At 33.5% G+C, this 12,816-nt stretch overlaps 3 protein-coding genes across 4 annotated transcripts; 1 reads left to right on the forward strand and 2 right to left on the reverse strand.

Moving 5' to 3' along the window:
* Positions 1 to 249: 249 nt before the first annotated feature.
* On the reverse strand, positions 250 to 1,606 carry LOC116128421 (putative pectate lyase 2). Its single transcript, XM_031414145.1, has 4 exons — positions 1,343 to 1,606; positions 855 to 1,210; positions 635 to 770; positions 250 to 456 (listed from the first exon to the last, which is right to left on the reverse strand). The coding sequence occupies exons 1-4, from the start codon at positions 1,589 to 1,591 to the stop codon at positions 250 to 252; spliced, it is 948 nt and encodes a 315-aa protein (XP_031270005.1). The 5' UTR covers positions 1,592 to 1,606.
* A 1,494-nt stretch (positions 1,607 to 3,100) lies between these two features.
* Positions 3,101 to 7,963, reverse strand: LOC116128436. 2 transcript variants are annotated; one of them, XM_031414158.1, is made up of 5 exons: positions 7,825 to 7,963; positions 6,652 to 6,803; positions 5,532 to 5,886; positions 4,512 to 4,747; positions 3,101 to 3,492 (listed from the first exon to the last, which is right to left on the reverse strand). In XM_031414158.1, the coding sequence occupies exons 2-5, from the start codon at positions 6,783 to 6,785 to the stop codon at positions 3,384 to 3,386; spliced, it is 834 nt and encodes a 277-aa protein (XP_031270018.1). In that variant the 5' UTR covers positions 6,786 to 6,803; positions 7,825 to 7,963; the 3' UTR covers positions 3,101 to 3,383. The 2 variants fall into 2 exon arrangements, with proteins under 2 accessions (XP_031270018.1, XP_031270017.1); XM_031414157.1 differs by having other exon boundaries at positions 3,102 to 3,492; positions 6,644 to 6,803.
* Positions 7,964 to 11,010: 3,047 nt separating this feature from the next.
* Positions 11,011 to 12,467, forward strand: LOC116128424 (ubiquitin carboxyl-terminal hydrolase 12-like). Its single transcript, XM_031414147.1, has 5 exons — positions 11,011 to 11,114; positions 11,270 to 11,439; positions 11,640 to 11,916; positions 12,009 to 12,172; positions 12,267 to 12,467. The coding sequence occupies exons 3-5, from the start codon at positions 11,666 to 11,668 to the stop codon at positions 12,419 to 12,421; spliced, it is 570 nt and encodes a 189-aa protein (XP_031270007.1). The 5' UTR covers positions 11,011 to 11,114; positions 11,270 to 11,439; positions 11,640 to 11,665; the 3' UTR covers positions 12,422 to 12,467.
* The last annotated feature ends 349 nt before the right edge of the window (positions 12,468 to 12,816 follow it).

The following is a 12,816-nucleotide window of genomic DNA, read 5'->3' on the forward strand; positions in this document are numbered from 1 at the left end:
AAATAGAAGATTTATCTTGGTGATTAGAAGCTTGAAAAGTTTAGCATATGTGACTTTGAATATGAAGAGGTAAATGTGAAAGAACGAATTGTAGTGTAATATATAACTGCACAAATAGTACAACATCTTTCAATATCCCAACAGAAAATTGGTTGATTAATTTTGTTGTAAAGAAATTAATTCAATTCGTACAGTACAAATAAAATAAAAACAACTCGATGTTTGCTTTAAAATTTGCTGATGACCAACTCAGCATATAGATGACCAAGAGCATACTAAAACACCTGCAAAATTTGTCAATGCCTGCACAGATTTTGCATTTGCGACTGGAAATCTTTGTTGATCATTATAATTGGGCTGTATACTTCCAGAACCTGTTGCTTTAAAAGAAGCTCCATTTTTAAAGACATCCCTGACTGAATAAATTTTTGATGAGCTTCCCAATTTCCATATTACCTATTTGAATTAAACATCAATAAATATAACTATTATGTCAGAACCAATAACGTTATAACATTATGCTTGTTACATGTAACATTCTAGTATTACTATCAAATTAGAGTCCTGAAACATAAACTGTAACTCAACATCATGATAGTAACATATAGTTATACGAATTATATATCGAAGTTACCTCTTTCTTCCCTGATTTTTGCGCGATAAACAAGTTGGCTTCACTCATGATTTGAGGGTTCATGCTTCCTCCAATAGCATAGCTTGTCCATTCTTGGTACAAGTTATTTGCTACATGAGCAAATCCATAGCGAACTCTGCATTATTTTTCATGTCAAAGTTTTATCTCTGGCTAAAAATTAGAAAAAAAAACCATGTTCTAAAATTTAATAAGCATTCACCTTGGCATTCGTTGGCTACAATTGGGTCCAAAATGGTTGAATACTATAGTAACCTTCATGTTTTTGTCACTCGAGTACTCGTCAGTGTGCCCAAGAAGCATCACTTTGTCTTGGTTTTTGAACCAGTTGTTGGAGATTGTAACATCAGTGGAGCCTCGAGTGACATCGATTAGACCATCTTGACATGCATATAATGTATTGTGATCGATCCAAACCTTTGAAGCTCTAGCCACCGTAATTCCATCGCCATCTATTCCTCCAAAGTTCATTATCTTTGAGTTTGGACCCATGACTGAGCCTGATTCTCCAGATCGACAATGGTGGATATACAACCCGTGAATGATCACATTGCTCACCTGGTAAAGATAAATTAATAGTAAAGTCCTTGTATGATTGTATATTCATTTGGATACTAATTATTAGTTTAACTAGTTAAATATGTTTTTGCATGAGACACATTGAAAGAGAAGATTAGTGTTATTAATTACCTTATTGATCAAGAGACACCCAATGCCTGATATGTGAATGCGTGAACCACGTGCATCAATGGTAGTAAAACTACTTATGACAAGTGGTTTTTTAAGTTGGATATTCATGTGCCTTTGAAAAGTGATCCATACTTTTTGAGAGATTACAGTGGCTCCGTATCTGAGGGTTCCAGGTTTAGGGTTTAATGGGTCGTCACTAGAATTTGTAACTGTGTAATAGATTGTATCTTTACCAATGTTGTCACTCATCTTTCCGGCAAAACCTACGGATCAAGTGGCAAGTTGTTGCCGGTTGTTTGTCCAATCAGGGTTCCACCTCCAGCATTTATCAATTACATTCAATTCTAAGGCTAGACTAGCGGTAGAAACAAGGACAAAAGCAATGCAAAATGCAATAGCAAAGTGGTTCAGTACTTGTGCAACCATAATTAAAGTGTTTGTTATTAGACGAAGAGAAAGAGAAAAAGAGTTCGTTGTGATTAGAAAGTGAAGAGGGATCACAGATTAAATACAACTGAGCAAAAAACGTAAATAGAAAAAATGTAAGTAGTGTGGCTACAAATAGAAACAAAGTTACAAAATAGTGAGAATTTTTATAATGAGTGAAGCTACAAATAGAAACAAGTTATAGTAGTTAAGGAAGTTAGCTTTATTTGGAGATTGAAACAATTAGCAAATTAATACGGGCTATCAGCCTATCACGTTAGTGAAGTAGTTGCAGTTTCGTATATCACTAGTAATTTGTCCTGAGTATAACAATGACGCAACGATAACAAAATAATCATTCAAAATAGTTAACGAACTTGAAATATGTAATTTACTACTTAGGTTATAATGTTATTTGATTTTACATAAACACATTAACTCAATCCATTTAGGATTCTATAGTTGAAAAAAAGTGAATTATATATCACCAACCTAAAATCCTTTGTTGAAATATATGAAAGCCTTTTTTCTTTCCTTCCAAAGAACCCAGAAAATTTTCATCACACTGTAATCCCATAGAATAATAGTCTTCTCACGACCTTTTAAAGTTACATACTTCCACCAATAGCCTTACACCATTTTGGCAAGAAAATTCCACAACCATTTGGCAATAGGGCAATTCAAAAAGAGATGGTCGACACTTCCTAAGTTTTTCTTCCAGATAATACACCAATTTGTAGATAATGAAAAGGTTAGTCTTCTCTTTTGATTAATATCATTTGTATTTACTTTATTAAGAGGTACAATCCAAGCTAGGGAAGAAGGAGATCCGATGGGATAATTGAAAAATGATTTAGAAGAAAACTTACCAGGCCTATTCAGAAGCTATAACCTACTATCTTCTTTCATTTCATTAAGAGAAACACTTCGAAGCAATTGTAGAATCTCAACATGTTGACTAAACGAGACTCTTATCATTTAAGTTTCTAAAAAATTTAAGGTTCCAACTTCCAACCCTAAGGAAAAGAGGAAACATCAACCATATTAGCAATGCAAAGTATTATGCCCAGTTGACAAAATACAGCCTCATCTACCCAAATATCTTCCCAAAATGTGATTTTCAACCCATTTCCCACCTCTAATTTGGTTTTCTGGAAAAAAAAATAAGAGCTACATCGACGAGTGTTTGTCCATGGACATCTACAAGAACTTCTCATAACTTCTTTAGTGTCCCAACCATTCTTATGAAGCTCATATTTGAACTAGCAGACACAAAAATGTTATTATCCTTATATTGTTTAACAGTTAAAGCAACACAACAGACAACAGTTTTGAAAGACACAGGAACAGATTGTCCGATAACACTATAATTTCAGGCAAAAGTTTAGTAACAATGTAAACGTCAAGAAACATATTGAAGTGCTTCCTGGTTTCTTCTCTTATCTTTCCCAAAAGATTGAGCATACTAGATATAAGCCATATGTTATACAAAGAGAATGAACTCAACGAAAACTGCAGACGAAAACGTCCCAGACCTGCCATATCAACCTTAAATGATGATATTACAACCTATCCTAACATCAATAGTGTTCAAAAAGGTATCAAAGACAATGATTTACAGTTTCTTCCACATATTAATAAAACCATCTGCAAATGACTTTAGGTTTCCCCACAAGGTTGATTTCTTGGAAACTTCATCTTTAGCCTCGCTACTAGAATTGTCACTGCACATAGAAATTTGACTTTTATTTTGATATTCATATGTGCGGAGAGGAATTTATAAAAGCACAGAAGAATAGAAAAATAAGATCCTTATGATTTACGGGGAAATAAAAATGACAACAATTTCTGCAATAAACATTAAGCCAAGCTAAACGAATTCCACATATTATAAATTTAAGATGGCAGAATAACCCACAATAGGGTCAAACAAGGACAATTATACAAAAAACATAATTTTCAAATTCGAAAAGAATTTCAGTGACCAAAGAACGTTTTGCTTCAAGGTGTCTGAATTGGATTGTGCACACTCAACAGCAAGCAAATTATAAACACCATCATGGTTTGGAATCTCTCAAGGTCAATGTGAAATGAACCCCCAAAACAAAGAAGACTGAAACAGATGTAGTTGTAAACTCTAAATATTTTCTAAACCTAACTTGGCCTGTATGTAAAGGGACATTAATAAGACTAGATCCAAAACCCATAGAGCAAGAGACTGTAGTACATTTTTTCAGATCAAATGCAATATTTTATTAGATAGGCCTCTCTAAAGTTCCCAATAAACTCCCACCAGATACAGGAACCGTTTTAAAAACTTGTTACTAGTATTGTTTTTCTGGATTAAAAAAAAAAAAGAAAAACTTTTTGTATAAAAGATGATGATTTACAAGTAGGGAACTTTAATAGTGGATAAGCAATCCAACAAACACCTTAAAAATATCAAAAACTAGATGATTCCAAACAAAAACAGAACTCCACATATGTCCCCAAAAAACAGCAACCAGGAAAAGAATTACTAAAAAAAATGTTCATCAGGACAAAGCAGCTTCCCAGTTGTGGCAGATGAAGAAAAAGGAAACTTCTGAATTCTGCAGAAACAAAAGTCTAAAAGCAAAGCCCAAAACTTGACTCATTTTTAATCTAGTTACTCATTGTTGTCGGCATCAAGCCCCCAGTTATTATATCCCAATGAATGTAGACACTACAGAGTTTATAATCACTATGGTCATATAAAACTTACACTGCATTCTGTTCAGGTTCAGAAGACCCTTTATATGGTTCGTCTTTGCGCTTTACATCACCAGGATCCAGTAAATAGTCCGACTTATTTTGTTCCTCTTTCTCATCTGCATTTACTAAGTGTGGATGAGATACTTCCTCAGTTTCTCCTTCTAAGATACGACGTTCACTTGCAACAAAATTAGAAGAAACACCCACAGCTTCTTTTTCACCATCTTCACTACCAGACTGACCACCCTGCAAGAATCAATAAAGAATAAGCAATATTAAGGTATACAAGACATTTCACTCTTGTAACAGGAAATAAAAATAAATAAATAAAATTTTTAAGCAGGAACAAATGAGAAAGAGGCCTAATCAATGAGTCGCCAATTAGTCCTCTAAAATACAGAGAAGTAGCAGCAGTAACTTGTGTAGCACCTATTTATACAAGTTCAACAAAAACTATCTTGACCCATAGACACATTATTTTTCATAATTCTTCTGTAGAAATGTCTTCCAAACCGCCATTTCATTTTAGGTATCATGTTTAGAAGAGAAACAAGTGAAAGCATGCTGCATAATAACATATGGACATGCTTTTTTTTACTGTTAGGATAAAGGAAGTTTATCAGTTTCCAGAAACAAGTGCCAACACCACTTATGGTGCCGAGCTACCTTGACATTTTACCTGGTGACAATATTCTTCTTTTCACAGTACCACATTTTTGCAATTAATAGACCACAACAAAGTAATATAAGAAAAATATGTATAAACACTTTGAAATTGTTGTCTCAAGATGATGCCTAAAACATCTGCCAGCTGAGCATTATACTTCCAAAGGGAGAAATTACCACAATCAACCTCCCAACCTCCTTGGACATCAGCCAGAAGTTCAATTTACTGATCCTAAGTGGTGTAAAACCTCTGATTCAACTAAACGGACCTTTCCATAGAACAAGTACCTTTCTCATTTTCCCAAAAAAAAAAAAAAAAAATAATAATAATAATAATAAAAGTTGAAAGATATCAAATACATACATGAACCGCAGGCTTTGCAACCTCTTCAAACAAGGTCCTCCCAGCCACAGAGGAGGCCAAAGGCCCTCCCTCAGTTTCTAGATGTCTGTCACTGGTATCAACAATCTCCACATCTTGAGCAACTATCTTATGGAGCTCATTTTGAGATTCCACATCGACATCGACATCCACTGTCACTTTATTCTTTTTTATTACCCCTACTCCTAAATTTTTATCAGTCCGTCTGTCTGAAGATGACATTTTAGATTCGTATTCTAGTTCCTGAAGAATTGTCCTAATAACATAGAAAGAACCACCCACGTTTTTTTGAGCATTGGTCACAGTTGGGAATTTTCCATTATGTGTAGCTCTGTAACTGCACAACATCAAATTAATGGTAAATTTCAACACAAACTTTTGTTTTAGTTTACATATTCTACTCTACAAACAATAAATATAAAGACAATAAAAAGCATAGAAATAGACAATAAATTATAGAACTCAAATTACAAAAGACATGGTTCCTCACTTTCCAGTCCACCCCAAAAGGAAAAAGAAATGAAAACACATTTCATATCAAGATGACAAACTGAATCCATTCGACTGAAGGTCTTCATTTCTTTACTAAAAAAAAAAATAGTGAAATTTCCAACATTATCTGGTGGATTTATTCATTTCTTATCTCATATTTTCTTCTAATTGAGCAGATAAATCTGAACACTCTCATTTCAACGACATGCATCTACAGACCTGTTTGGCCTCCCTAAATACATGGCAGGCTCTACCAAAATATGCAGAAAGAAAAACTAATGGTGCCACCGATTCTTGTCTGTCTAAAAACAATTTAAGCATTTCTACATCTTCTACACTACACTAACTTCATAAAGCTACATGTTAATATCCCCACTTCTCTAGATTGATCTTTCATTAGGGAAAAGGCTATCCCAATATACTGGTTTAATTGGAAGAAATAAAGAAAAAAAATCTCATTCTGAATGATTTACATGCACAGTTGAAATTGGCACATTCTCTAAATACATTAAAAAATAGGGTGACAAGTTATAAAGTACCATATATGCAGAGTAGTTTTAAAAAAATCAACTACATATGTGAAAACAAATAAAAATAAATACTTGTTCACGAAAGATTCCACCATAGCACGCCGTTCATCTTTTGAAACCTTTTTGTGACCTTTTTTGGCTTTTGGTACGTCAGAAGGAACACAGGCAGCCTGTGACCTTCCACGCCATTGTATATTTGACCCGTATACAGCATTGTTTATCTCAGTAAGAACTGTCAAGTATCAAGGTTGCATATTATTGCATGATTTTCTTACAGAATGATAATTTAAAACTTCAAAAGGAAATTTAAAAAAAAAAAAAACCATTTTTCAGGATAAGATATGAGCTATCAAATGAGAAAATGAGAAGCATTATCATCTCCAACCTCAAACAGTTAAAATTCAACAAACCACAGAGACATTGAATGACATTTTCTTCTGCATTAAAAATGGCTCAGTTAAGACATTGAAAACACAAGAAAAAAAATATTAAAAAATATATGGGTTACTCTCTTGGATTCTAGTTCAAGCATCATAGAGCATTGTTATCATTTTATAACATCATAGTCTCCAATCCTATACAATACTTGTACAGACTAGAGTTATAGGTGACCTAACATTAATTTTCCTCACATCTACGTAGTTATTTCACCATATATGGTTCTTCTAAAAGCAAAGAAAACGTGAATACATGAATAGAAACACACTGTTAGTCATCTCCTCTCATCCAATCTTAAGATTTTCATGTTTCACACTTTACAATACTAACATCCGTGTCTAAAAATCACACCTTTCACCATATTACAATCATGTAAATCTCACCAACCATACTCGACAGGCACCTCCCCGGTCAGGATTAAAATTGAAAGGTTCCTTAATTTTCTTCTAGCAACCATAACAAAGGCTGGTGACAAATTCCTTCTACAAAAATTCATGGGCATCATCACATATTAAAATCATGGCTCTGTTTGCAATTCATCAGATACGCTAAAATCATAAGAGGAAAAAAAAAAATCTCAATTTGATTTCGTTTCGTCTACTAAATGCTTGCTAAAGACAGGACAATATTTAGTCCATAATATAGTAATAAGAATACAACAAGATCACAACACAATTTAAGCGCCCATTTCTTTTGTATTACAGAAAACACAGCAACCACAAGCAGAGTAGCCTATGATGACAGAAATGCAAAAATATTGAAAACCCATCAACAACATTGGAGAAAGAAAGTGGGGTTTCTTTTGTTTCACTCACCGGTTCTATTTCTAGCAAGGAGAAGTTGATTAGTGAAACACTTGGAGCAAAAAATCTGTCGTCCTCTTACAATCTTCAACATCATTAAAGTATGTATATGTCTCCTCGAATCAAAATCCGATGCTCACGAACCCGTTTTCTTCTTCATTTCAAGCACGCGTAAACAGTCGTGGATTTGATTCAAGAGGGTTTTAGTATTAGGGCTTTACTGGTTAAAGTAAACGGACAGCGGTTTAGCTTTGGCCGGGTCTGGGTTTGAATTTGGGTTCAGGCAATGGTATTTAATTATTTATGATTAATTATTTTTAATTTTCAGAAACAAAAAATTAAATAGTAAATTCTTTTTTATAAATAACTTGAAATAATTTATAATCCCAGTTTGGAAATCTTGAAACTTTTAATTATCTTACTACAGTATTTTATGGCTGACTACCTTGGACTTGCAATAAAAATACTTGAAATTATGTTAATAAATAGTGATCAATCTGTTAAATATTTGAAATAATATTCAAGCTTAAATAATTAATTTAACCTTAAGAAATGACTTAAGGGAATATTACTAAACCCCCTCGAGTTCCCGAAAATTCTTTCGACCCCCTACCTTTAGCTAGGGTTACTTGAATCTGTCTCCAGACACTTAAGGGTGCGTTTGTTTTGTTATTTTGGATAAGATTTTGAGAATAATATTGGATAGTTGAATAGGGTGAGTATTACAAGGTAAAATTTAAAATTTAACAAAAAAACCCCATAGGTTTGCTAATTTAACTAAACACCCCAATATATAAAATTTTTATAAAATAACAAAAACACCTCCACCCACCCACAGTGCCAGATTCCGGCCATCACTGTCAAAATCTGGTCAGAAAATGGTATTACGATGCAAACCGGTCGGATTTGGCCGGTTGTGCGTCAATATGACCTTTTCCGGCCAGATCCACCACGGATTTGGCCGGAAAAGGCCAGATCTATGGCCAGATTTGGCCGTCGACGGCCGGAAAAGGCCAGATCTAGCTATCGTTGTCGGTCAACAATGGCCATTTCTTTGGTCATTGATGATGGCTAGATCTGGCCTTTTTCGGCCAGATCCATTGTGGATCTGACCGGAAAAGGCCAGATCGGTGAATTACTGGCCAGTTTCAGTCGTTTCTACGCTGTTGTGATAGATTCCGGCAACTATGGGTGAGTGGGGGTGTTTTTGTTAATTTTTAAACTTTTTTCTAGGGGTGTTTAATTAAATTAATAAACTTAAGGGGTCTAACAGTAATGAAAAAATAGAATAGCATTTCCCAAATAATTAAACAAACATGTATTTTGAGAATAGGATAGGGAATAGGGTTTGAAATAATAAAACAAATGGACCCTAAAATACCTCATCTGATAAAATAAAAATCAATAATATTATATTTACAAAGATTTCTGAGGTGACAAAAAATTAATGTAAGAGTGAAACAAAAAGTCAAACTCATTATATTCACTCTTTTATTCATTTTTTGTCACATCACTTTGTATGAAACTCTTTATAAGATTTCTTTGTAAGTGTAACATTACTCAATAAAAATTAAAGCTCTTTGTCACTCCTTCCGCTTCCAAGCTTTTCACTGCTCACATAATTTTTTCCTTCCAAACGTTTATCAAGCTCACAGCCAAAGAGACTCCTTGCAATATATCAACTGATATTACATCTCCAAGAAGAAAATAAATCCCAGAAAGTGAAAACAGTAAAACAAAAACCCAATAAAAAAAATAAAAAAATAGAACTCCAAAATCATTCACCAAACACCATCTATAATCCCACTCAGAATTAATAATTCTCTTCCCATCTCCTTCACACAAATAAAATCAATCTCAATTTTTCTTGCTCAAATGTACCACCATAAATAGCATAAACATCAGACCCCAGCAAGAGCCATTGATTTTGGGTTATTTAGTCTAGGAAAAGCAGGCCAATAGTACAAATAGAAACAAAGAAATCGAAGGTTGTTTATGAGAGGCCCAAGAAAAGGAATATGTTTTTGAAAATGAAAATCCAAGCCATAGAATTGAAAAAGGGTGACTGATTTGAAAAAGGGCTTTTTACAAATATAGATATAGTTTGGGGGTTTAGAGATATTCCAAATGAATAATGTCCCTTTCAAGTTCAAATCTTAAAAATTATTTTGATTTTTATCAATTCCTTTGATGTAATTTTACTAATTTATACTATTTTAACCTTAATAAAGGGACGAAAGAGGCAACTCATCACTAGCAAGCTACAAGGAAGGTATATCTGTAATATTATTATTAAGTAAAAACTGTGTATGATATACGTTAAGAAATGAGTTGATTTTTATCTAACATTAGATATATTCGTTTGTGTATTTGCGAAGGCATGAACGATCAAATTCTGAAAATTTAAGGTCATTCCTTTCCATGAACAAGAAGCAAATAAACTGAAAGTTGTTTCGGAGAGGCCCAAGAAAAGGAATATGCCTTTTAAAATGAAAATCCAAGCCAGAGAATTGAAAAATAGTGAATAGTTTGAAAAAGGGGTTTAATGTAAGATTGATATAGTTAGGGGGTTTAGAGAATAATCCAAATGAATAATGTCTCTTCAAGTTCAAACCTTAAAATTATTTTTATTTTTTATCTATTCAGTTGATGCAATTTATACTATTTTTATTTTAACCTTAATAGAGGGACGAAAGAGTTAGCAAGCTACAAGATATATATGTAACCTTATTATTAAGTAAAAATTATGTATGATATACGTTAAGAAATCGGTTGATTCTTATCTAACATTGGATTTATTCGTTTGTGTATATGTGAGGGCGTGAACAATCAAATTCTGAAATTGAAGGTCATTCCTTTCCATGAACAAGAGGCAATTAAAAATTTAAAACCTCATTAACAAGGCATTTTAATTTATATAGATCATCCTAGCTAGTTTAAATCTACATCTGTAAAATCAAATTCACAGTCAATCTCTGCAAGCAATTGAACATGGACACTCAGCTCTTTATTGAAGGCAACATTTTAACAGCTATATCTTCCATGCTTACCAGAAATTAAGTAACCAAGTCTAATGCTAAAATTATATTAACTCATTATGAATGATTTATATTGTCTGGTTATTTCACCTAAATTATTTCTTGTTTCACCAAGAAATGTATATATTCTTTTAATCCGTTGATTTCAGGAAGGGATGCTCCACCTAGTCATTACTTGTTCAAAATCGAGTCTTTCTCTTTACTATCTAAAGCTCCTCTACCAAAGTACACCTCAAACCAGTTTGATGCAGGAGGCTACAAATGGTATATATACGCTTTCTGCTCTATCTCTTAAGTATTTAAAATAAACTATATATGTTTAAAACATTATTATGACAATTCTCAATTCTACTGTATGGATGAAATACATTAAATGTTCTAACTCTTACAAACTTTGCAATTTAATATGAAAATGATAGGAAATTGTCTCTCGACCTATCTGGGGACAAGCAGAAAGATGGGGAAGGTTTTATCTCTATTTATTTAGCATTAACGGAAACGAGTTCGTTCTCTTCTGGGTGGGATGTGAACGTGGTTTTCAATTTTTTCATATTAGATCAACTTCAAAACAAGTATATTGTTGTACGAGGTAAGTCCTCGACAATAGGGAATAGTCTTCTGTGAAATGCACTAGTAATCATCTAATGATAATATATTACATTAATGCACTTGATATACACAGGCAATACAATGATATATCATTGTATAATTTTTTATGCATCTGTTTGCATCTTATATTTTTCCCTCGACAATGTATAATTATCGCAACTTTACATGTTTATCCCGCAGAGTGGATTGAAAGACGTTACCATGCAATGAAGACTGAATGGGGAATCACTAAATTTATAGACTTGGAAATGTTTCATAACCCTTTAAAGGGATACCTTATAGATGACACTTGTGTATTTGGTGCGGAGGTTTTTGTTGTCAAAAGCACTTTCAAAGGGGAGCGCTTATCCATGGTGAAGGAGCCTACTACTTATTTCCATACTTGGAAAGTTAATAATTTTTCGACTTTATCTGGTGATCAATATCATTACTCTGTGTCATTTGGAGACCAAAAATGGTATATAAAAAATTCCTCTAACACTTATTGATTTAATTTACTTCTTTTTGCTACTCAAATTACTTATGAAGTTGCTTGTTAATGTTTTGCAGGCAATTTGGTTTCATCCCTAGAGGAGTTGGAGAAGGCAAGGGCAGCTACATTTCACTTTATCTATTTATTCTTGCTTCAAGTATTCCTGACAATACTAAATTGTTTGTGAATTTCATTCTACGTGTCAAAGATCAAATGAACGGAAAAGACTTTTTATTTCAAAGTACGTCTATGATGTGCACACAAATATTTTGAGTTGTGTAAATTTCTTGGTTTCTTTTGAGTTTGATGGAGGTTTTTTTGTTATTTATCTTTAGATAACATCTTGTTCCCTTGTCCGTTGTTTTCGAAGGCCCAAGATGCAGAAAAATTCATGCCATTGGCTAAATTGAAGGACTCGAAACTGGGTTACTTGGTTAATGACACTTGCATCATGGAAGCAGAAGTTACTTTGCTTGGTTTGATAAATTAAAAGTCTCTTAATTCTGATGAAACATGTTGCAATTACTTCTTTTAGAGTTGAGAATTCATAAATTGTTGTCATCAAATAATATTTATACTAATTTGATATTAAAATTCTGCAATTGTATATTCTAGATTAAAGTCAGTGTTCGAAACTCCTTGGAAACATTATTGTCAATTCTTTCTTTCATATTGATAATTTGTTAGAAGATAACTTTATCTAAGGGTGTCAGACAAGTCGAGCGGCTCGCGAGCTAGCTCGACTCGACTCGTCTAGAGCTCGTCAAGAGCTCAACTCGTGGTTAGTCAAGTCGACTCGGCTCAAACTCAATGGGGTGATCAGGTTGAGTTCGATCAGGGGGAGGCTCGGTTGGTGAGCTCGCGAGCCTTGTGTGGCTCAAACTC

The sequence above is a fragment of the Pistacia vera genome, unplaced genomic scaffold, assembly GCF_008641045.1.
Source record: "Pistacia vera cultivar Batoury unplaced genomic scaffold, PisVer_v2 Contig20, whole genome shotgun sequence".
Classification (NCBI taxonomy): domain Eukaryota; kingdom Viridiplantae; phylum Streptophyta; class Magnoliopsida; order Sapindales; family Anacardiaceae; genus Pistacia; species Pistacia vera.

Coding starts and splice junctions, on each gene's coding strand:
- LOC116128421 (XM_031414145.1), bottom strand. CDS start 1,591: ATGAGTGACAACATTGGTAAAGATACAATCTATTACACAGTTACAAAT. Junction 1,211..1,342: donor GGTGTCTCTTGATCAATAAG/GTAATTAATAAC, acceptor TATCTTTACCAG/GTGAGCAATGTGATCATTCA. Junction 457..634: donor AAAAATCAGGGAAGAAAGAG/GTAACTTCGATA, acceptor TAATTCAAATAG/GTAATATGGAAATTGGGAAG.
- LOC116128436 (XM_031414157.1), bottom strand. CDS start 7,909: ATGATGTTGAAGATTGTAAGAGGACGACAGATTTTTTGCTCCAAGTGT. Junction 6,804..7,824: donor CCTTGCTAGAAATAGAACCG/GTGAGTGAAACA, acceptor GATACTTGACAG/TTCTTACTGAGATAAACAAT. Junction 4,748..5,531: donor TTGCAAAGCCTGCGGTTCAT/GTATGTATTTGA, acceptor TGATTCTTGCAG/GGTGGTCAGTCTGGTAGTGA.
- LOC116128424 (XM_031414147.1), top strand. CDS start 11,666: ATGAAGACTGAATGGGGAATCACTAAATTTATAGACTTGGAAATGTTT. Junction 11,917..12,008: donor TCATTTGGAGACCAAAAATG/GTATATAAAAAA, acceptor AATGTTTTGCAG/GCAATTTGGTTTCATCCCTA. Junction 12,173..12,266: donor AAAAGACTTTTTATTTCAAA/GTACGTCTATGA, acceptor ATTTATCTTTAG/ATAACATCTTGTTCCCTTGT.